Source organism: Phyllobates terribilis, unplaced genomic scaffold (genome assembly GCF_046119375.1).
Source record: "Phyllobates terribilis strain yellow unplaced genomic scaffold, ASM4611937v1 Scaffold_4__5_contigs__length_816908805, whole genome shotgun sequence".
Lineage (NCBI taxonomy): Eukaryota > Metazoa > Chordata > Amphibia > Anura > Dendrobatidae > Phyllobates > Phyllobates terribilis.
This window is the reverse complement of record NW_027362764.1, coordinates 77,032,801-77,057,941: the sequence shown is the minus strand read 5'-3', so window position 1 is coordinate 77,057,941 and position 25,141 is coordinate 77,032,801. Positions and strand designations below refer to the sequence as shown.

At 43.0% G+C, this 25,141-nt stretch overlaps 1 protein-coding gene across 13 annotated transcripts in view; it reads right to left on the bottom strand.

Moving 5' to 3' along the window:
• KIAA1217 (KIAA1217 ortholog) overlaps nucleotides 1–25,141 on the bottom strand; it is a 456,094-nt gene that overhangs the window by 6,627 nt on the left and 424,326 nt on the right. For 12 of the 13 annotated variants that reach the window (XR_012320033.1, XM_073677511.1, XM_073677510.1 and 9 more), the window contains 8 exons: nucleotides 21,108–21,274; nucleotides 14,862–15,037; nucleotides 10,040–10,167; nucleotides 5,874–6,021; nucleotides 4,087–4,570; nucleotides 2,837–3,008; nucleotides 786–916; nucleotides 482–613 (listed from right to left, as the gene is read on the bottom strand). Coding sequence is in view for 12 of the 13 variants with exons in the window: in XM_073677511.1 (XP_073533612.1) it covers nucleotides 482–613; nucleotides 786–916; nucleotides 2,837–3,008; nucleotides 4,087–4,570; nucleotides 5,874–6,021; nucleotides 10,040–10,167; nucleotides 14,862–15,037; nucleotides 21,108–21,274 (1,538 nt within the window). In the remaining variant the exon portion in view is untranslated. The remainder of the gene's footprint in view (nucleotides 1–481; nucleotides 614–785; nucleotides 917–2,836; nucleotides 3,009–4,086; nucleotides 4,571–5,873; nucleotides 6,022–10,039; nucleotides 10,168–14,861; nucleotides 15,038–21,107; nucleotides 21,275–25,141) is intronic. The other variant, XM_073677506.1, reaches the window with a different exon arrangement.

Genomic DNA, 25,141 nt, shown 5'->3' with positions numbered 1-25,141 from the left:
GTGCAGGAGTATGGGCAAAATGTCTAATAGTGGCCCCCACTATTGTAAAGAAGACCTGTCACCAAGTCAGAGGGGCCAATTTTTGTGCTTACTTTATTCATGCTGCTCCTGGGGGGAGTGTCTTTTGCCTTCTCTGCTTTATTACCCTGTAAACCACACCCCCTTGGTAACGACCAGAAAAATTGGCACTAGATAAAAGAGCCATATCTCTAGAAATGTATGGCGGATTTTAACAAAATAAAAATTCTAGTACTCAGGAGAGCAGTGGGAATAAAACAATAGCAAAACTGGCCACTTTTGACTAGGTGACAGGTTCTCTTTTAGGCTATGTTCACACCTGCATCACTATTGTAAAACAGGGTCCCAACCAAGCCACTATAAAAGTAACCTCCTGGATCCTTTCCCAGCTTCCCCTATATGGTAGAGGCCTAAAAGATAAAAAACAAACTGATCTACATAAAAAATAAAATGAGACAGTTACCTGAAGTTCTGCCATGATCCTCTCTCCTTCTTCTTCCTCCTCATCCTTCACTTGAGAAGTCTTGATGGGAGACTCGATTTCTGGCTTGATGGTTTTCGGTGGTGGTGGTGGTGGAGGGACATCTTCTAAGTCCTATATTGATTTACAATGAACATAAGATGTTGCTGGGATCCTGGTATAATGCTATTTGGATGCCCGGACTAGATCGCATGAAGAACATTTCCTAGTCACAGATGTACAAAGTCTAGTAATCAACTTGTGACTTGTACATGGCAGACTATGTGGCACCACAGACTTTGCTCACCTTGCTATCTTTCCAGTCGGACGTCCATGAAGTGCTCAAACTACTTCCAAGGGGGTACATGCGACGAGGAGGGGGCGGAGGAGGAGACTTGGTTAACTTATCGTTTTCTTGCTCACTTTCTTGACCTGCTTCTAGAAGATAAAACAAGTGTAAGTCATAACCACAATTAATGCTGGTCTTCATGCTGCTACATGACAAGAGACGTGTGCTGCAACTAGGTCATTGGTGATATGTCCACCAACCCTACTCCAGATGTATGTAACGTACTAAGAAGAAGATGCGAAGGCCCACAGAGAAGGAAAAGCTCTCGCACCTTTTCCCAACTTTAGAAATTAATCTACACTGCTCAAAAAAATAAAGGGAACACTTAAACAACAGAATATAACTCCAAGTAAATCAAACTTCTGTGAAATCAAACTGTCCACTTAGGAAGCAACACTGATTGACAATCAATTTCACATGCTGTTGTGCAAATGGAATAGACAATAGATGGAAATTATTGGCAATTATCAAGACACTCTCAGTAAAGGAGTGGTTCTGCAGGTGGGGACCACAGACCACATCTCAGTACCAATGCTTTCTGGCTGATGTTTTGGTCACTTTTGAATGTTGGTTGTGCTTTCACACTCGTGGTAGCATGAGACGGACTCTACAACCCACAGATGTTGCTCAGGTAGTGCAGCTCATCCAGGATGGCACATCAATGCGAGATGTGGCAAGAAGATTTGCTGTGTCTGTCAGCGTAGTGTCCAGAGGCTGGAGGCGCTACCAGGAGATAGGCCTGTACACCAGGAGACATGGAGGGGTCCGTAGAAGGGCAACAACCCAGCAGCAGGACCGCTACCTCTGCCTTTGTGCAAGGAGGAACAGGAGGAGCACTGCAAGAGCCCTGCAAAATAACCTCCAGCAGGCCACAAATGTGCATGTGTCTGCACAAACGGTTAGAAACCGACTCCATGAGGATGGTATGAGGGCCCGACGTCCACAGATAGAGGTTGTGCTCACAGCCCAACGCCGTGCAGGAAGCTTGGCATTTGCGACAGAACACCAGGATTGGCAAAGTCGCCATTGGTGCCCTGTGCTCTTCACAGATGAAAGCAGGTTCACACTGAGCACATGTGACAGACGTGACAGAGTCGGGAGACGCCGTGGAGAGCGATCTGCTGCCTGCAACATCCTTCAGCATGACCGGTTTGGCAGTGGTTCAGTAATGGTGTGGGGTGGCATTTCTGCCAGAGGTAGCCTGACTGCCATTAGGTACCGAGATGAGATCCTCAGACCCCTTGTGAGACCATATGCTGGTGTGGTTGGCCCTGGGTTCCTCCTAATGCAGGACAATGCCAGACCTCATGTGGCTGGAGTGTGTCAGCAGTTCCTGCAAGATGAAGGCATTGATGCTATGGACAGGCCCGCCCGTTCCCCAGACCTGAATCCCATTGAGCACATCTTGGACATCATGTCTCGCTCCATCCACCAACGTCACGTTGCACCACAGACTGTCCAGGAGTTGGTGGATGATTTAGTCCAGGTCTGGGAGGAGATCCCACAGGAGACCATCCGCAACCTCATCAGGAGCATGCCCAGGCGTTGTAGGGAGGTCATACAGGCACGTGGAGGCCACACACAATACGGAGCCTAATTTTGACTTGCTTTAAGGACATTACATCAAAGTTGGATCAGCCTGTAGTGTGTTTTTCCACTTTAATTTTGGGGGTGACTCCAAATCCAGGCCTCTATTGGTTAATAAATTTGATTTCCATTGATGATTGTTGTGTGATTTTGTTGTCAGCACATTCAACTTTGTACAGAACAAAGTATTCAATGAGAATATTTCATTCATTCAGATCTAGGATGTGTTATTTGACTGTTCCCTTTATTTTTTTGAGCAGTGTATATTTCCTGTACAAATATAACCCAAACACAAACATGTACCCAATGAGATACCGTTACCCATGTTCCATTTATATGGTTAAAAGAGAAAATCCCACATTAAACACCTAAAATCCTTAAGCTAATAAGAAAAGGACATTGTTCTTTATCATTGATCATACCATTGACCTCTAGTTTTTCTACGCTCTCTAGTTTTGAAGTGTGTGATGGCATTTCTAGGCTGGGGATTGACTTCATTATATTGGCTTGAGCTTCCTCTAGCATCTTCTCGAATTCTTTTCCATTGTAATGGTCCAGGTTTTGTCTTTTTTCTTCAAATTTCCTCTCTGCTTCCTAGAAGGAGAGACACATGATCAATGACTAAAATTTTAAAAAAATATATAATGAACTTTTTACGGAACCCAAAAAAATCAGTATGGCAAATAGTGAGGAGCACTAAAGGTCACCATTCACAGTGCCCAGTCCCTGCAACTACATAAAAAACATACAGTCCTATTTAGTTTGGTTTCATGCATCTTACATTCATGTGAAGAGTATGGACCCTGATGTCCTGTCTCCCCGCGAGTCTCTAGACCTGAACTTGACAGCCTATGAAGCAGTTGACTTTGGGTCATGTGAACTGTGACCGATACAGACGTTACAATCTGCGAATGACCGACATGTGAAATCGGCCATATAGTAGTGGAATTTTCTACAGCTTGATTGGTGCTAAGAAAAGGCCATTCATTGGACACTATTGTGCCTTCCAGTTTGGTGTTCTTTGGGCATTATGGGAAGGTTAAGGCAATATGTTAAGGTCTACCAAATGCTCCCTTTAAAAGGAGTTGTCACATATGGAACATTTATGGCACATCGGTCGGAAATGCCATATGTGTCCAATCTTTTTATCCTAAGACCACAGCTCATTGCTTGCTGTGGGTAATGGAGAGGAGGCTGTACATGTGTGGCACTCTCCATGTGAAGTCCAAAAAGCTGCAGGCACAACGCTTAAGCCTGGTGGGGTCCACAACTCCCTGGATACCAGGTATGTGTAAACCTGCTGTAGACCACCAGTGATCCTGGTAATAATGCCCACCCATACATTGCCCTAGACCACCAGGGATACACATTTTAACCTTTCTTTGGTCATGGCTAACAGGGATACTCACATGAACACCTTCAGTGCTGTAAACCCCAGGGATATTAGTATTACCATAAACCCACTAACTACCTTAGCTAATTATGACAAATTATTTGGAGCTATTTTGGGTCACCCAATTTAGGATAAAAAGTCACAAGTCCACCTAACGTTCCCAATCACTAAGACTAAATGACTTGGGAGGGACGGGGGAGGGGAACTTTGTTATCAGGCTATACAATAAAGTCTGACACCATCATCCATGAAGAATAATTACTGCAGTATTTCATGTACCTCTATAGACACGGCTCGATTCCTGTAGCCTACATGTTGAATTTCTTCAATAAATAAGCTTTGGCCGGAGGATCCGTTGTTTTGTTGAGTAGGTTGTGCAGTTGGAGTGTGCTCCGGTGTCGCAGGTGCTGCTGTGTTTGATGACGGGTGATTTGTTGATGAATCTACTAAATGACTGCTCTGGGTATTGGAAGTAAAGGCATGGTTCACCAGAGCTGAGGAGTGTTGGGACTGCTGCATGAGGACGGGCGAACTCTGCACGTGGAGAACTTTAACTCCAGCAGACAACGGTACCACCTCTGACTTCACAGAGGTGGTCTGGGCTTCTGCTGTGGGTCCTGGTTCGATCGGTGCTGACTGAAGGTAGACTTGATTCTTATCTTCTTTGCTTTGGATCATTTCAGTTTCGGTAACTTTCTCGCTGATTGTATATTGGTTATTTTGATTGTAGTCAACAGTCTTGGATGATCCATCAGAAACATGTCTAGAGATAAAATAAAGCAAACATTATGTGAAGACGAAACTTTGTTAGTTTTTGCCAAAATATTGAAGTTGCATCACCACTTTCCACCAATTCAACATCACTTTCCACCAATTCAACATCAACACATGCTTTCATAGATAGCAGTGCAGCAGCACCACTGGCCATGAGATTTAGTTCAGACGAAACATACAAATCTACTGCTTGTCCTAGAATATGGCAGTATTACCCCTTTAAAGTGTCCTAGTTGGGCTCAACTTCCACTAGAATATGAAGAGGTTCTACTGCCTTAATACTTTCCTTCGGGTGTCAGGATTTTTACTAAATTGGCTCTGTCAGGATTATTTTATAAATCACCCAAATCTTACGGTTGTATAGATCACAGAATAACAAGAAAAATGACACCTGTCTTGTAGTAATCCGATGTGCCAGCGCTGAGAAATCCATCTTTTGAAGCCACATGCAAACTAGTCTGGAAGTGCACTGGGGCGTGTTGATGCACCTTGAGTGTATGGACACGCCCCCAGTGCACTGCCAGCCTACTTTGTATGAGGCTTCAAAGCTTGATATCTCAGCGCTGGCACATCGGATGTTACGGGTGTGTCAGGTGTAACAGACAGTCGGTCTGAATCTGGCTGCAGAAGGTCACTGTGTTTGGCATTACAGACGCCTTCTTAATCCTTCTTACTTTTGGACCCAGCGGCAACCTCCCTCCTGCTCTGATTGACACACCCTGGTCTGGGGGTTTATAAACTCTCAGTCTACTTCAGGGAGTTGCTGGTGATATTTTCATTTTCCCTTGTACCGGCTTGGAGCTATAGCAGTCGGCTAGCTTCCTCTCTGGTGCCCTTGGAGGATGTTTGATGTTATCTCTCTGGTGTCTGCTCAAGCTAAGTTTTTTCCCCTTTGTTTGTCTCCCTTGTTGTCTTTAGTTTGTAGTGGGGACTGACCAGTGCTCCCCCCTCCCTATCTAGAGCCTAGCTCTAGGGATATACAGGGATTAGGTTTCCTGTTCGGCGATAGGTGCAAAACCTATATAGGACTGGTAGGGTGATATTAGATCTGCCTAGGGGTCTCCACTCCCCCTTTCACTAGCGTTTGGGCTACCTTCCCCTCATCCCTTCGTGTTGCACTTAGTCTTTCCCACACCGTGCGTGATATCGGATTCCTACAATACAGGTATCATTTTTATCGTTGCGATAGGACCTAAACAGCCATACCACTTGTTTCAGTAATAAAACACCCTGACAGTTTCCCTTTTAAGTTTTGAACATAAAAAAAAATGCATGGATTGAATTGATCTCACCTTCTTAAGGCAGACAGGGCATCAGTCATGTTTCGGATCCTCTTCAATAAGCTGTCCAGTTTATGCGGCTCTTCCTTCAGAAACCTAACTGCTTCCACCTCAACCCGTAAGACAGCCCTCATTTTATTCTGTAGGTATGGAAATTCCCCTGGAAATACAAAGAACATGCTACATTTATGTTGAAGATTTAATGATGTCAGAATAAAGGCAAACTGACTTCACTTTGCTGCGAAATTTCTCCATTTTTTTCTCCATAATATACAAAAGGTAAAATATCATCTGACTGTCAGTGCCCCATAATAATCAACTGCAGAACAATCTACATTTTCGCACTAAAACACATTATGGACTTAGTCACACCGCACTACAGGAATAATGGTCCTACGCTTTTCGAATTCACGGCGACATCTTATGTTGCAATGAGACCACTAGGTGGTGCTATTTTATAATATTTTGCCCAAAAAGTGTCGTGTCTATCACAAATCTTCAGAAATGTGTTATATTCTATTTTTTTTAAGCGTTCTTACTTTGCAGAATTTTCCACACCTGCCTAAAACAATATATATTTATTTACATACATTACTGTGCAAAAGTTTTAGACAGGTGTGTAAAAATGATGCAAAGTAGGAAAAATAGAAGTGTTAATAGTTTATTTTCATTCGTTAACAAAATGTAAAGTGAATGAATAAAATAGAAATTAAAATCAATGTTTGGGGAGACTCCCCTCTGCCTTCAAAGCAGCATCAAACCGGCAATTCTTCTAGGTACACATGCGCAATGTCAGTATTATGAGAAACCAATCATACCAAAAAGGTGATAATGATCATCATTTTCATACATAGGTGGAAACACAGTTATTAACTAAAACTGAAACTGGTGCATAGGAGGCTGAAAACTGGGTGAGGAACAACCACATTCTGATACAAAGGTGAGGTTGTGGAAAACAGTCACATCCTATATTACAAGATATACTTTATTAATATTAATAGTAACATAGAAAGCATAAGATTTTAACAGACCTCTATGCCAGTTGGTTTTGTGTATTATATTCAGAGAGAATTTTAGGCTTTCTATGTTACTTTTAATATACTTTATTAATATTATCTTTTAATATAGAATGAAACTGTCTTCCACAACCTCACCATTGTAGCAGAATGTGGCTGTTCTTCACCCAGTTTTCAGCCTCCTATGCACCCGTTTCAGTTTTAGTTAATAACGGTGTTTCAACCTACGTATGAAAATGATGATCATTATCACCTTTTTGGTATAATTGGTTACTCATACACCTGACCATACTCGAACAAAATCACTGTGTGTATGAGTAACCATTTATACCAAAAAGGTGATAATGATCATAATTTTCATACATGGGTTGAAACACAGTTATTAACTAAAACAGAAACAGGTGCATAGGAGACTGAAAACTGGGTGAGGAACAGCCACATTCTGCTACAAAGGTGAGGTTGTGGAAGACAGTTTCATACTATATTAAAATATATACTTTATTATTCTTATTTATCATTAAAAGTAACGTAGCCTAAAATTCTGTCTGAATATAATACACCAAACCAACTGGCATAGAGGTCAGACAGAATTCTAGGCTTTCTATGTTACCTTTTAATAATATTAATAAAGTATATCTTTTAGTATAGGGGGGTTTCTTGATGTTAGATGGTGTTTAGGCCCTCTATAATTTATATTGTTTTGGTGTTAACTTGGAAGACAGTTTTATCTAGCAGGTCATACACCTTGGCAACACTGTGTACAGCAAAAAGACACAAGGGTCCTGCTTCATCAAAGCAATTTGTTTTGAAAAGTCCAAAAAATGTTATGCAATTTGGAGTTGCGGAAAAATGTTGCGACTTTTGGCTTTTTAATAATGATAATAATTTTTATTTTTATAGCGCCAACATACTCCGCAGCACTTTACAATTTTAGGGGGGCTTGACCAGACAAAAAGATGTTACAGAATAAGCGTAACTCAGATATTAATAGGAGTGAGGGCCCTGCTCGCAAGCTTACAGTCTATAAGGAAATAGGGGAGACACAAAAGGTAAAATGTACAAAAATTGTATAATGCAGCCATAATATGCTAAATAGGGTATGTACATAACATTGCATGAACTGGTCGCCAGCCAGTATGTGTACAGTACAGACAGAGGCTAATCAGTGCATGGATGGTATGAACATGAATTTGATGAAAATGTTAACATGGGCCAAACTAGGACAGTTAGATAAGTGTGTAGAGGCGATAGGCCAGTCTAAAGAAATGGGTTTTTAGGGCATGCTTAAAACTGTGGGTATTGGGAATTACTTGAACTGTCCTGGGTAGTGCATTCCAAAGAATTGGCGCAGCACATGAGAAATCTTGGAGATGGGAGTGGGAATATTGTATTATGGTGGATTTTAGTTGTAAGTCATAAGCAAAACAGACGGCATGTGTAGGGTGGTAGACTGAGTCAAGGGAGGAGATGTAGGGGGGTACTGAAGTATGGAGGCGCTTTGTGGGTAAGAGTGATAAGCTTATATTGAACTCTGTATTGGATGGGCAACCAGTGCAATGACTGGCACAGGGAAGAGGCATCGGTGTAGCGGTTGGCGAGGAATATGATCCTGGCTGCTGCGTTCAGGATGGATTGAAGAGGGGAAAGTTTAGAAAGAGGGAGACCGATTAGTAGAGCGTTGCAATAGTCAAGACGAGAATGAATAAGAGCTACAGTAAGAGTTTTTGCCGAGTCAATGGTAAGAAAAGTTCTGATTCTTGAGATGTTTTTGAGGTATAGATGACATGAATGAGGGAGTGATTTGATGTGAGGAGTGAAGGAAATATTTGAATCAAATATGACCCCAAGACAGCGGACATGTTACCGGGGAAAAATGGTCGAGATGGCAATATCGGGCACAGGTAGGTTAGTGGAGGGAGGAAATACGAGAAGTTCAGTTTTCGACAGATTCACTTTTAGCTAGAGGGAGGACATGATGTTAGACACAGCGGAAAGACAATCGCTGGTATTTCGTAATAATGCAGGGGTGATGTCCGGAGAAGAGGTGTATAATTAGGTGTCATCAGCATAGAGATGGTACTGAAAACCAAATCTACTCATTGTTTGTCCAATAGGGGCAGTGTATAAGGAGAAAAGAAGGGGGCCTAGGACTGATCATTGAGGAACCCTGACAATAAGGGGAAGGCGAGAGGAGGAGTAGCTGGCAAAAGACACAGAGAAGGAGCGGTCAGAGAGGTAGGAGGAGAACCAGGAGAGAACAGTGTCCTTGAGGCCAATAGAGCAGAGTCTAGTGAGGAGGAGCTGGTGATCCACAGCGTTTTCTTTCCAGTTTCCCCAAAATAGTCATAGCTGAATTGGGACGGGGGCTCGACGACACATTCCTGATGAGCTGTGGTGTTCCCTACACCAGAAATCTTACTCCAGTTAATGAATCAGGAGCGTCTGACTCTCAAAACATCTCCTCATCAAGACAGACGAATAAATCGCTGGTCTTGATGAATCAGGGCCTACTCTCCCAGGCAAAGATTTTTCAAAACACAAAAGGGTTTTAAGATGAGGGTCTTTGCAAGTTTGGGACTGCATTTCAGCAAATGGAATTTAGGGATTTGATCAGGATTAATGGGGTCCTCAATGCTGAGAAATACAGGCAGATACTTATCATGCAATACCATCAGGGAGGCGTCTGATTCAAGTTGCAGCAGGAAAATGACTGTTTAGAACTATCTTTAGCGTAAAGAAGAACAAGGAGACCTGGAAGTGATGATACTGGCCCCCCTCAGAGCCCTACATCATCGAGTCTTTCTGGGATTACACAAAGAAACAGAACAATTTACTCAAGCGACATCCACAGAAGATCTGTGGTTAGTTCTCCAAGATGTTTGGAACAACCTCCCTGCTGACTTCCTTCAAAAACTGTGAACCTAGTACCTAGAAGAATTGATGCTTTGATGCAGTTTCGGTTAGACCAAATATTGATTTACATTTCTCTTTTGTTCATTTACTTTGCCATTTGTTAATGGATAAAAATTGAAGCTATTAACTCTTCTATTTGTGAAAGAGTTCTTACTCTGCAGCATTTTTTCACACCTGCCTAAAAGTTTTACACGGTGCGGTATATGCACATGATGAATCTAAACACGAGTGATGTTTTTTAGTCCCTACCTTTCAGATTAGACACGGCTTCACCAATCTGACGCAGGACAAATGCTCGATCCTCCACGTCCTTCAGCGTTACTCCTCGGCTAGAGCTGGAATCCTTCTTTATGTCTTCTACAAAACTTTCCAAGTCACTGGAACAAAGAGCAACAAAACTCACAAAACGTAACCCATAAAATCATTTTGAACTTAAACCCAATCGCCTGGTTAAAGGGATTGTACAGGATTAGAGAAATATGTTTTCTTCCAAAAAAAAGTCCCACACGAACCCCTCTGCCCCTTCTCCATTCTCCATTGTTTGTGCCTCATCCAATCAGTATCAGGGGGGAGAGAAGTTTTGTTGGTGCCTAGTTCAGAGATGTTAGAATGCACCTCCAACTCCAAGGTCCCTGATGGACAAACATTCATATGAGAGCTTAGTCCCAATTTATCCAGTGCCATAGGCAGCTGCCTACTCTGCCAATCCTTGTTATTTCCTTGCTCATTAAATAATTAATTTGGCTTGTTTTGTTCACGAATATTGACCTTGTTTTCCATTATGTATACCCCCTTTCACATGTAAAGCGCCATGGAATAAATGGCGCTATAATAATAAATAATAATAATAATAATAATAATAAATAATAATAATATGCTAATACATGCAGTTTAGTATTTTTAAATAGTGAATCCTGAGACATGTGAGTATAAGAAAAGATGAAGAAATGCCTGGAAATGTGCATTAATACAGAGAATTTCCGGGAGGAAATCTTCGGGACGCATTCAGATAAAGCTCCTGTGTTTTCCTTGCTCTGCAGATTTGGCAAAGTCTATGAATATGTTTATGGATTTTTCGTGTCTTGCAGTCTGTACTAATACTAATAGCGGAGTATAAGGTCAGTCATGGGAACTATCAGCACCGAACAGGAATATCTACCAACACAAAATAATTTACTGCATCTGTCCTGGATTTTCTAATGACGTGTTCCACCACGAGGTCCAATGACCTGAGAGATCGGACAGGCAGAACAGCGCTCTGGAGGTTTCAAAATGGGGTTAAAACTAAAACAGTCACTATATTTCATAATATAAACTGCATACATATATAATTAGATATTTTCGGACTGATGAGGCTGGTGTACTTACTTTGAAAAAATACATTTCAGAATGACTGTATCATTTTTGAAAGCTTCCTTGCCTAATGTTAAAATACAGCCAAAGCTGGAAACAGATTTATCCTATCTGGGAACAACTTGCGAAAATGTTAGACACTTTTCTGTTACTTATGGTGTCTCTTTGATCAGAATTTTGTGCTAATATTAAATCTATCGTATTTTGCAGGTTCTCTCAGCCGTGGCTACTTTTTGTTTTTTTCAGACAATTGTGTAGTAAGGTGAAAAAAGAAAGTATCTAAAGCAATAATAATTGTGGATGCAAGTTTTTAGTGCATTTTGAGCTGTAATTTTGGTGCGTTTGGAAAAGTCAATCTGCCTTGATGTTTGTGTTTGACATAGGGAAATTAGATTGGGGACAGGGACGTATATGAATGGCGACAATCTCTGTACAACATTGTGTTGGCACTATATTAGATAAATGGATAGTAAGATGCTTATACAATACAGACTGCACACATTATTAAAAAGATCTCTCAGACCTGAGGAGGCTGGCATACTTACTTTACAAATTGTTCTATGAGCCTCTTATTAAAGTGACCGTTTTAGGCATCTGTTATGTCCATGTCGGATAGTGATTGTAAATACAAGCAGTTTTGTAATTTACTGTTTAGTAAAATTTTCAGTCGTTCTTGAGATATTAACACTTTTATTTTGGCTACAGCTTGTTTCCTTGGAGAACGACCTCCACTGCGAAACAGTGAAACATGCGCAGTGCTTACAAGCTCTTTTCTATTGAGCTTGCTTTGAAGCCGGTCAGGATCGCTGCTACCTCCTAATACTGGACAGCTTTATCGCAGTGCTCACAAGCTTAAACAGCAGCAGTGGTCGGTCTCCTAGGCAACGAGCTGGAAACAAAAAAGTGTCTATTTCGAGAACGGCTCCAAATTTTAATAAGCAGCAAATTACAAAAGTGCTTGTTATCAGGCGCACTATCTAACAATATCCATCTATGGAGATAAAAATAACCCCGTAATATAAATTATGAAAACATAAAAAATACAGCTATTCTGACATGGTTTTCTTAAAGTAAGTACACCAGCCTCATCAGGTTTAAGAGAGATATATTTAATAATGTTTGCAGTTTGTAGTGTGAAATCTGGAGGCAGATCCAATTTAATAGACTTAGCTGACCTTTGTCTGTCAGTGTGAACGAGGCGAAGCAGTGAGAAAAGCGCAAATCTGATAAAAGTTGCAAATGGCATAAATGTCTTTACCTTTTTTGAATAAAGTAGGTAATAGATTTCCTTGATGTGTTTTACATAAATTTAGGGGCGTCTGCAGACATGATGATGAGCGCTTTATTTAATCGCGACAATTTAGAATACGAATTAGTGAAAAAGGAGGCGGGCGGATTTAGCGGCAGAGACGAGATGGATGATTGATGTCACTAGGACCATCCCCGGCTGTGACAGGAACATGCTGTTAGAGGGAGCTGAGCGGCAGAACAGCGGCTGATGTCTCCGAGAGGAATCGCTGCCGAAAATGCCCTCACTGGAAAGTGAGGAACTGAGAATAACATAAAATAAAAAAATCTCCTAAACTGGAAGATTTCTATAAAAATGTCAGCGGCTCATAGACCGTGAGGGGATTATGGATGTAGACCAAGGGCACTGACATCCGGCAGTAAATGTGGGCAGATTACGTGTCCTCGGTGACTAATGACCTTCTGCAGGAGGAGCTGTGAATATAAGAGTGCAGGAGAAGATAGGAGGAGAGGGGGAAATCAGAGGAGGGAAAGACTGCGGCCGACCACAGCCGACACATAAAGCCTATTTATTACAGAGGGTAAAAATAGCAACTGCTACATGAATCAATACTTCATTATAATCTGCTCTCTATCTATTATGAAATGCTGGGAATTGTAGTTCTACATAAGCTACAGGTTATAATGTGAGGACTTGTATAATGCAGTCATGTGAAGTCAGCACAAAATATAATATTTACACTGTATGTAATATACTTCAAGAAATATATATTGACATGAAATTCTCACCAGATGTCGGTAACAACCTATCCAATCCACACAGGCAAAGAAATCAGATCATAGATGTCCATAAATTAATTTATGTGTAATGATGAATTGGATGGGTAGTTACTGACATCTGGTGAGAATTTCATGTCAATAGCAGCTTTTGAAATATGTTTACTTAGAAAATTGGTGACGCGTTCAATACTTATTTCACCTGCTGTGTATATATATATCTTAAATTATATTATAAAGAAAGGAAGGATAGCTGGAAAGCAGGAAGGAGGGATGTAAACCGGGAAGGAAGGAAGGAAAGTGGGAAGGAAGGAAGAAAGTAAGAAGGAAAGAAAAGAAAGGAGGAAAGAAGGAAGGAGGAAAGAAGGAGGAAAGAAGGAAGGAGAGAGAAGGAAGGAAGGAAGGAAAGAGACAGAAGGAAGGAAAGAGAAGGAAGGAGACAGAAGGAAGGAAGGAAAGAGGGAAGGAAAGGGAAGGAAGGAGAGAGAGGGAAGGAAGGAAAGAGAAGGAAGGAAGGAAGGAGAGAAGGAAGGAAGGAAAGGAAGAAGGAAGGAGAGAAGGAAGGAAGGAAAAAGAAAGAAGGAAGGAAAGAAGAAAAAAGGAAAGAAGGAAAAAGGAAAGAGAAGGAAAGCAGGAAAGAGAAGAAAGGAAGATAAGGAAAGAAAGGAAGATAAGGAAAGAAAGGAAGATTAGGAAAATGAAAGAAAGAAAAGAGACTGTTTAATAAATTGTCTTTCTTTCTTAAATTGTATCTATACATTTTATATTTTTTCTGTTTCCTACTGATAATATATCACCACTGGATTCTGTAGCGCAGTACAGAGATTGTCATCATGCTCATCAGTCCCTGACCCCTATTTCCTCTCTCATGCACATAAGGGATGGTTTCATAGGAAGCCAGATAACCTGACAGTATTTTTTGGGAGTGTGGGACAAGCCCAAGTACCTGATTGGAACCTACACAAACATGGGGAGAACACCAAAACTCCATGCAGATGATGCTTGGACTACAACCCATCTTTATATTATGGTATATGTACGGGATTATAGTTGAAACAAAGGTTATTACATTTTATATAAAAAACAATTCTTATTTTGTTAAAAAAAAAAAATTATCTATTAATTCCTCATGGTTTTCAAGATTATGTTGTCATTCAAAAGAATTCTTTACCAGGACAAGTCTTGTGATGGACTCACAGGTGCACAGCTCAGTACACGGTCATACCATTGTGTGTGCGCCACACGATCAGGACAAGTTATTTAGACCATGAAACTAGAAGTGTTATCTCAACTCCTGAAATGGGTAAAACTCCAAAGTGCTTATAAAAACCAAGAACTTTGCGATTCACTTATTAAAAATCCTCTTCATTCTCCAGAACAGAGGGATTTTGAATTCTATAGTTTACTGCTCATTGCCCAAAATAATGGCCACCTCTGCAGTTTAACAGCGGTAGATGGTTTTCTGGGCAGAGGGCAGCACTTACAAACTCTTTACTATATAGCTTGCAGGCGCTGCTCTGAAGCTTGCTAGATCTAGTCAGCGTCCATATTCCTGCACTCCTCTACGCCTGTATTCTGAAATTGCATAGTGTGTTATCCTATTAAATAAAGCGGTTGTCTTCTTACATCTTTTAGGACATTTCCATTTACTAGAGCATCATGTCCAATTAGTTTTTTTTTTGTTGTTTTGTACCTTAACTTTAGGACGATCTGCTCCTCGTCCTGGAGGTATTTCTGCCGCTCTTGCTCCACCATGACGCGTTGCCTCTGCACCGGATCCTCCAGGTTTTTTACCATTTCTGACATTTTACTACTGATTTCTTGCTCTGCTTTCTTCATCATGGCTCTCACCATCTCCTGGTTCTGCACCTGGAATAATAATAATAAAACAAGTTATTTTTTTCTTTTCTGCTCCTGCGATTCCTCTCTCATGGTGGAGATGGAGGCAGCGTGGAGATGATGATTATGTAATGATACTCGGTGAGATGGAAGGTTGATCTCTGACTGCACCATAAGCCCAGCCGATATGGACGATGAGGACTACTCAGACGCAGAGGCGTAACTTGTAGATCATGGCCCCCAATTCTAGCAGGGCCCCCAATTATCACGTGTATTTAATAGTATTGGTCTTGTCATATTGGTCAAAGGGTATTCTGGGCCCCTCTAGACTCTAGGGCCCGGGAGGACTATAGTTACTCCTCTGATTAGAGTTGATTGATAATCCTTTGGGTGTTTTTTCATTTTGTTTTGTCCAGGAATCCATCAAATTGGGGGAAAGGGCACAATTGATGGGATTAAAGGGAATATGTCACCAGGTTTTTGCCCATCTGAGAGCAGCATGATGTAGGGGCAGAGATACCGATTCCAGCGGTGTGTCACTTACTGAGCTTCTTGCTGTCATTTTTACAAGATTATTGCTTTATCTTCTGCACATTTATCAGCTCTCTGAATGCGGAGCTTGGCATAACCCCACCCACACCACTGATTGGCTGCTTTCTGCCTATGCACAGTTTACACAGAAAGCTGCAAATCAGTGCTGAGGGCGTGGCTGGACTATCTGGCAGCAGGTTTACTTGTTCTTTAGTGTTAGTCTCCTGCTGATAAAACTGTGATTTTATGAAAACTACACTAAGCAACTTAGTAAGTGACACTTCACTGGAATCAGGGTCTCTTTCGCTACATCATACTGCTTTCAGATTAAGTGGCAAAAACCGGGAGAGAGATTCCCTTTAAGAAGAGATACTTTGTGTCAAAGGTCTTGGTGTCTCTCCGCAGATGGCAGAGACTGTGCAAACTTCCAGACATGAGAACTATACAGTCCTTCTCGGAGAATTTTAAGAAAGGTGTGGCCATAAAAACTAAAAAAAATAAATACATAAGTGATGGTGGGGGGGGGGGGGGTCAATATTCGGGCCTGACATCATATGCACTGTAACTTGAACTGTGGATTTTTTCATTTTAAAGGGGATGTCCAGTCCAGACAAATCATTTTTGTTACAAAGATCTACCAAAAATAAGCTGATCACAGCGATCAGCTGAAAACTATAGAGGAACTTGACAGAAAGTGCTCAATTTCATAACAGTGCCTCCACTGGGGAAATGTAGCATTACAGGACATCCATTGAAAGCAATAGGCTGTCTATGTAATGGATATGTTGGGTTCTCCAGATCTAGAGATGCTCTGAATGACTCCTCTCTTCTCCGGTTAATTCCTAGAGGGGCTCTCCTATATTAATGAAGAAGACCCTAAAAGGGTGTTTAATGTAAAGTTTTACAACTTAAAGTGTCCTAATTTATAACATCACTGCTTTTCCCCCATGGACGCACAATGGAGTAGATATGACAGGATGACTAAGAGTCCATGGAGAAAAGTCTAATTACTGTATTTCTCACCAATTACTGGAAATAGATCTTCTGCAGTTTGCGAGTTTTAGGGAAGGAGAACACTAAGTTCCACAGTGGAGAAAGAAGCAATTAAATAGGCTGGGATTCATGTAAAATGCTGGATACATAAAAGGGAATGTGTGTGTTTTTTAATGTCTCCTAATTACACGCAGTTACAATTCACAGATGAAAACTCTTCATTCCCGCCGAGGAAACAAACATGGCTTTTATGTTAATTAAACAGCAGCGAACTAAATGTGGAGTCATCACAGATCAACCCGGAGAATCCGAGCCGACGTCCAAAGCCGTCGCTTATTACAGGGCGGCTGAAGACAAATTAAAGGCTCCGTATTGGGGGTCCACATGTGCCTTGTATTTAGAGTTTGAATGTCAGATTTTTTTCTCATGGAGACTTTGCTTGGATCCAAATTTACAAAATACACTGAAACCCAAAATGTTGCATTAAAAAGTGGTCTCCTAGGGGGTGGTCCTCTCAAAGAAGGTGGGCACTATGTATAAAACATGGCGAAACATACAGCCAAAAATATTCATCCGTAGCCATATACTTATTCTCTGACCCTTCTTCTTTCCTAATTTTCCCCGAGACCCTGGGGCATAAGAAACCTTCACCAGTTTTCTGAAAGGTTTCAGTAATTATAGATTAATGGCATTCCTATTAATTGGGAAACTTGTTCCCCTAAAAAAAAAACAGAATGAGAAATAGTCTATAATCCTTACATACAAGGACCGCTTATTTTCCAACTGTCCCAGATTTCCCAGGACCCATCGGCCGGTGGGGTTTATTTAAGCCTTCCCAAGAGTGGGCGTTCTGTGGTGGATCAATGCAATACTGGGAGGAGTGGGTTGTATTCAAGGAACGGTAGGGTGGAGACGAGGTTTAGAGGGAGTTGTCCTCTGGTGGTCAACCCCAGCTTAATCAATTCAGGACCCCTTATAAAATAAAAAGTGTATACTAACCTGCACTGATGCTGATCTAGTGATGTCGGCGCTATGTTTTGCGGAGAGTGTGTTACATGCCAGCTGCAGTCAACGAGTGACCGCCTGTCAGCTGCTGCCTTTACTATTTCATCAACTGGACTGAAAACGCCAAAAGCCAAAAAATCTTTGCTCATACATGTGTTAAGCAAAAAAAGTGCAACTTTTTAACATTAGTTTTCCAGCATAAAATGCTTAATGGCTCTGGCCCCATAAACTGTCTGCCATTTACTTTTTGTGCTTTTTTTTTGGAGTAAAGGTTTGTTTTCTGAGATTTAATGATTTTTGCACAATATTATTATGGCTTTTGCACCATTTTTACTCAAGTTTTTTTCATCATATTTTTTTTTTGCTTGACAATGTAAGAGCGGTTTTCATTGACCAGCTGTTTTCAGCTAATATAATATTTGAGGCTTTTTCGAAATGCTGTTAAATTTTGGCACAAATATACCGCAGTACCTAATGCAAAGCAACGTCTATCCAATTTTTTTTGTGTGCGGAATTCACTATTCCACGTGATAGCCGCACTTGTGTGCGGCTATCACGCAAAATTTTATATCTTATGGAAAATGTCGTGGGACATTTCACTAAAAACGGTGTAAGTACAGGAAAAGAAAAGGGGAAAAAAGCATTTTTGCATGGTCATTAACAATTTTTAATGAATTTGGCACAAAAAACTGCCCATGCAAAAAGACAAAACTTTGACTTAAAAAATGCAAATTAAGAATCGGGGAATTAGACTTCTAGAGTTGGTGCAAATCGATTCGCCCATCCCAGTCTATCGACCCCTGACGGTCTGTGGCTGATAGACGGGAGCAGCTGAACCGCTTCTTACCTGGCGACATCAGCGTTTCTTCTTGATTACCCGGACTGATGCCACATGATTGTTGCAGCGTGATGCACAAGTCCAGCCCTGCCAGGCCGGATGATCAAAAGTAGAGCCACGAATGCCAACAGGTAAAAGGCGGTTCTGCTGCTCCTGTCCAGCGGCCACAAACCACAATTGTGTCTCATAGACTGGGATGTGTGAATCAATTTGCACTAGTTCTTCAGCAGTTTCTCAAAAGTAAATAAAAAACCTTCAAACTTGGAATATGAGGTGTAATTCTTGCAATCCACCTGTAGGTGGTGCAATGAGCATTGCTACAAATGTATAGTTCTATATAAAATATTTTTATTAAGTAAAACAACCTATTATACATAAAATACACACATACCCCAATAAAATAGAAACGCCATTTATCTAAACCCAATGAAATGCACTTGTTATTATCTCGTTTATTTCTACACAGGAAATCTGATAATCATTTAGCAACATTCCAAAATTGTCATTCTATGAAAATGTCACTGTCCTGTGCTATTCATTACAAATGATTCATACAACCTTCCTACAAGGAGTCGTATCCAGTATCTGGTAATTACTTCCTATAGTCTGTCACTTGTGTGGTGCCGTAACCCGGGCCTGACAGAGGTCTAATGATCCCTACTGGACCTCCATAAGCCTCCAAAGGCGTAAAGGCGACCGCATAAAACCAGCGTGGAGAAGGGTGTTTCTTCCAAAATGTTTCCTAAATTTAATTATTATCCTTGATCATAAAAGTAATTTTTTTCGATATGTTTTATCCCTTTTTGATCTATCCTTTGGATTATATTCCGGATCCCACTAGCAGCGGGTAGAGAAGGAATACAGCAGCGTGGAGCAGCAATCTCACATCTGCTGGGAGTTGTAGTTCCCAGTCACTTGCGCTCCCATTCCCTGGCACAAACATACAAAGTTAGTATCGCGCAGGACGAGAGGTTTTTTTCTTTTTGCATCCATCTCGTTGTTTTTGCATTGTTTGTTTGCCTTTTTCATACTTTACTTTTGAGATCCCTTAAAAATTTGGCATCATTATCGAAAAAAAAAATCTGAAATGGTTGGATGAAAATATGTATTTTCATTACTAATACCCCAGATAGATTTACTTCCTTTTTTTTTGCCAAACTCTTCATTCATTATTCTCTGCACAAGTATTTCTGGACTTTCTATAAGTCCTTCTTTCCCCATTACGTTGTCTTCTCCGCCCTCCCCTTACTTTCCACTCTTGCCGCCAGCATCTTATTACTGCTTATTCCATGTCTACAATTACATAAACTGGCCAAAACCGTGACCACCTCCCTCCATGATTAAGTGTAATGAAGAATGATATAGATTCCAACAGATCACAAATGTACAGTAACACCACGGCACCTATGGAGTGGGCGAGGAGGAGATGGTGGCTCAGGAATGAACATCTGTAAATGCAATATGAGGACACAGGTGCTCGAGACAATGGAGTAAAATGTGCATTGGACACGTGCCCTGAACTCTTTCTGATCATTCATCATGACTGTGTGCACCTCACTATGATGTGGTTATGGATAGAACTCGAACAGAAAATGGAACAATCTCACCGTAGGTCCCGGTGGTGTCCTAAAATAGTAATCCAGGTTAGTTGATCCCTTGAGTAGGACAGAAGGGGGGGGCATCATCACAAGGAAGCCACACAATACCCCACAGTATTCTCCCAGGGATCAGACATACAGGTTCCCCAACGCGTTTCATCCAAGAGTCTTCAGGGGAGACAGGAACCGGACAAGAGGGAAGATATCAGCAGTGATTGTGCCCCCCCCTATTTTTGTCCTACACAAGGGATCACTATTATGGATAGAACTCTCAGTAGATGATGGGAATGAGCAGAGCAGCAGCAAATGAGTGTTATATGATCTTGTAGGAGGCAGTGACTTCTTGATTTTTTTTATTCTATTAAGAGTACGCTCACACGAGCGTATAGCATCCGATGGAACTGTATTTGCTATATGCAAATGACCCTCGGCTCAAACTCTGCTGCGAGTGTGATCCGACTGTTATTTTACTGCGATCCGATTCTCTCGCATGAGAGAATCATATCACAGGTGCAGAGAAGATGGAGAACTACATTTCTCCATCTTCTCCATTGTGTGAGTCGGAATATATTGGACTGCACTCGGATTTGTATTGGTGAGCACCATCCGATATAGGCTGCCAAACGCCAGCAGACTCGGCATGAGAAAAAAAACACTAGTTGGTACTGCTCCATAGTATAACATTGGAGCGAGTGCTACCCAATGAAACATAGGAAAGCACTTGTAAGAGTTATACGCCAGTGTGAGCGAGTCCTAATACAGGGAAGTCAGTATATTACTGGGACTGCAGGTAAATGAATGTAAGCCAGAGATAATTGTCTACATGCCACAGAGGCTGTCCACACTGGCCACATAATCCAAGAAACACGGACCGTGATGTCCATACCCACCGGGGGTTTCCTGACCCAAACTCATGACACTCATATGTCTATGAGGCTTTTGCGTTCGGATGAGGAGACCCTAGGTTTGTTATTGGACCATGAAACACCGGTGTGAAAGCGGTTGAGTTGGAGGCAGGTACTGAACCATCCTCAAGTGCGATTGTTGAAAATAAGAGGAGCACTAAAGACGTCCTGATCCACATGAGCCAAAGAAATTGCGCGTTAAATTAAAGGATGCCATCGTGACCACTGACCTGCAGCTGCCTCATCTTCTGCAGCTGGAGTCGGAGTTCTGCCACATTTCGCCTCATGTCATGGAGACTGACTTGCATATTGGTTGAGCCGGCAGGTAGGGCTTGAGAAATGATGGCCGTTGTTTCGATGATCGTTAATGAATTTTTCCCACCGGATACAGAGTGACCTGTACAGACAATGTAATCCATCATTTTAAAAGTAACGGAAAAGATTTGTCAACCTGAGAATCGAGTCGCAGAAAACCATTCACTGATATTAGAATATTTAGAAATATTATGTCACTTAATATACAAAGCAAATTATTACTACACAGCAATCAGGAAGTCGAGGATCTTAAAGGCGTTGTCGCTGATTAGAAAATAGAATCTGATCAATCTCCAGACAAAGCGCCACCCTTGTTCATGGCGGAGAGTGGTATTGCAATGCTTTTCTATTGAAATGAATGGGGATGAGCTGTGATCCCAGATACTACCATTAGATCGTAGTGGTGCTGTTTCTGGAAAAAAGTATACAATTTATTCTAATTGTGGACAATCACTTTAGCCTTTTTTCCTGGGACAGACTAGATCACAAGTTTAATTTCCCGATCACAGGCATATACATACAGGAAAGAGTCAAAGTACCTTGAGGAGCCCAACACAATAATGAGGGCACCATATAAAGCTCATGCAGACAATGTCCCTGTCTATCTAGATCTCAAGACCCCAGTGTTGCAAACTACTATCACTGAGGAAAGACTTGTGTATAGTTTGGCTGGATGCAAAACCTTGACGATAAAGAAACAAGACAGAAGAAGAATGGACGCCTTTGAAATGTGGTGCTGGAGAATGAAGTTATCAGTACCATGGATGGCAAGAAGAACAAACAAATTCATTTTGGAATAAATCAAGTCAGACATGTCTCTCGAACCAAGGATCACCAAGCTACGACTAGCCTACTTTGGACACAACATACGACGAATAATCACTGGAGAAGGACATCATGGTCAGAAGAATAGATGGAACAAGGCGAAGAGGAAGACCAGCAACCTGATGGATTGATACTAAATAACAGTGGAGAAGACCCTGGTGGACCTATCTAGGCTTGCAAAAGATCGAAGTTCCTAAAGATCGTTTATCCGTCAAGTCGCCATGGCTCCAGATTAGTGATGAGCGAGCACTAAAATGCTCGGGTACTCATCGCTCGGGTCGAGAAAATTGGAATACTCGGGTGCTCGACCCGAGCAACGAGCCCAATGTAAGTCTATGGGAAACTTGAGCATTTTTCAGGCGGCTCCCCCCGGCGGTCTGCAGAGGGCCTAAAAATTGCCCAAATCGATGGGAACAGTGCTCAAATGACATGGAAACAACATGGGGAAGACCCCTGGAAGCATCTCTGACTCCCAGATCACTGCTGTCAACATCGTGGTCAGAGTATTACACCACTTTCACGGACTCACAATAAAACATACAAAAACTAAACCAAAATGGATTTTCCTGGGAAATATGTTAATGAACATCCTTTCCAGGGTAATGACTTGTATATAAGGCAAAATAAATAACCAAAAACAAAAATACTCCTCCACAACTTGGGCTATGTTCACACGTAGCGTTTTTGATGCGTTTTTGCACTTTTGAATTGCTTTCAACCAAGACAAATGCATTCACCAGGAAATGTCATTTTAACATTTTACAACCTTATCTGGCCATGTGGTGTGTGACACATCATCAGACACATGCATATGTGGCACCCCAGGGGTCTGGTTGCCACAGTAATAGAAATATTATGTCTGAGAGCAAGTGGGAGGTTTCTCTGGTCAGGAGCCCTAAGCATGCAACACGGCCCACCCAGACCTGGGAGGGGAGGAATCTGCCCTTATAAACTGGGTCTGGGGTGGGATTAGGACAGACAGAGCCTGCAGAACAAGCAGAGCAGTCAGTCAGAGTGAAGTCCCAGACAGAGACGCAGTCAGGTCTGGAGGACAGCAGACACAGGGAAAGTGACAACAGGAGCTCTGTAGGAGCAGGAGCGAGTGCCAGAGGCAGGAAGCTAGAAAGCTCGCCTTGGCTGAAGACACTAAACCCGGACACGGAGTCCGAGGCTGTGGGGACATCCAGGTCCAGCAGCAGAATCCAACCGGCAGGGGATTCCATGTCCTCTGGCCTTAGAAGCCCGGAGGCACGGTCACAAGCAAGGGACCAGCACCGCCATCGTGAAGCGGAGGCTAACGGAAGGCCCCAAGTCACCGGCCATACGGGTGAGCACCACACGGTATACTCAGGGACGTGGGCTACTTCTACCCGCATAGAGCAAGGTAGCCAGGAAAGAGTGCAGATAGTCGGGGAGGCCTACAACTCCACCTGGCCAGGGGAGATCCTGCTCGCTCACAGACTGACCAGACCCCTACTGCTAACCAGTACTCCCGGGAGGGTCTGCTTATTACCATCAGTAAAGACCCTGAACTGCACCACACGTCTCTGTGTTTCATCGCCGCACCAGCACCGTCAGTACTGGGACACTCACACCATCACTCCCATCATTCACACTAGCTGCCCTGAGGCAATACTTCTCCCATGGGGAGTTATCCCATACTCGGCTGCGCAGACAACATCAGCCTCAGCGGTCTGCAGCGCAGCGGCGGTCCCCACTGACCGCAATCCACGGGTGGCGTAGTCGGACATTGTTATTACCTAAGACTGCCACTGGTTTGACCGCCCTGGGCACGGACCGGGTCACCGCCACGGAGGACTACAACCCCCAGCGATCTGGCTCCGGGTATCCCCTGCACAGCACAGGCCCAGGGGGCGCGTCAACTTTGGCGTAGTCGGCAGGATTTCATGCGTGCCTGAAAAAAGACTTTTATACTTACCTGTGGTGAAGTTTCCCGCCGTCCGGAGCAGTTTCCCGCCATCGGACGCCATCTTGGGTCGTTTCCCGCCGTCTTCTGCAGTCTTCCCGCCATCCGCAGCTGCTTCCCGCCTTCGGACGCCATCTTCGGGACGCCGCATGGGACGCCGCATGGGAAGAAGAGGGGCGTGGACGCCGAAAGCGCGTGAGATCCGAAGCTCCGCCCCACGCACCGACGCTGCGTAAGGTCCTGGAAGGGAGGAAGAGCGACGCTGACGTCATCGGAGCGCGACGCCAGGTCCTCTACCCCGACGATTGACTGCGGAGCCGCGGCCTATGGAAGAAGAGCATCGCAAGGTAGGCCACGGTCCACTAGGGGGGTAGAAGGATGTCGGACACCGAGGGGAGCTCCACTGCCACAGCCGCCGCCAACGCAACCGCTGCAGCGGTCATGCCATTCACCATGCCCTATATCCCGGGGGCAACCTGGCTACCCCAGTACTCAGGGGAGTCACATACTCTAAGTGACTTTAGGGAAAAACTGGATAGCCTCTTCCAGGTATACCCCCTCACAGAAGAGCAAAAAGTGAGCATCCTGGTGGCCCAGTTAATCGGGGCAGCCCAAAGGGAGGTAAAGTCCTGGTCACCTGGGAAGAAGAGGACTGTCAGAGAGATACTAGCCCGGCTGAAAGACACATTTGACACCCGCACCTCAGCCGAAATAAAGCTCAGATTTTATGGGTGCAAACAACGGGCACATGAAAGTATAAGAGACTATGCTCTAAACCTACAAGAGGCCCTGAGAGCCATTAACCAGGCAGACCCTGACAGTGTGGGAAATGAAGACAAGCTGTTGACCGAACAATTTATTGAGGGTCTACTGTGCAATGCCCACCGAACCCAGTTGCGGGCAATGGCCTTACAGGACCCTGACCTGGACTTTGCACAGTTCAAGGACAGAGCCATCCGGGTGCTCCGAGAACCGGCACCAGGTGGCGCTGTGACCCACAGGCGCCCTGCTATCACTTATCACCAGGACGTGGCGCCCTTGTCTGCAGGGCCTGTGGGAGCTGATGCGCAGGCTTTGAACAAAGACCCGGCAACAGACCTGCACCATCAGGTCCAAGAGCTGACTAAGAGCGTTGCCGCGCTAACCAGAACTGTGCAGTCTTTACAGGTCTCTTCTCCAGGAAAGATCCAGCTGGCA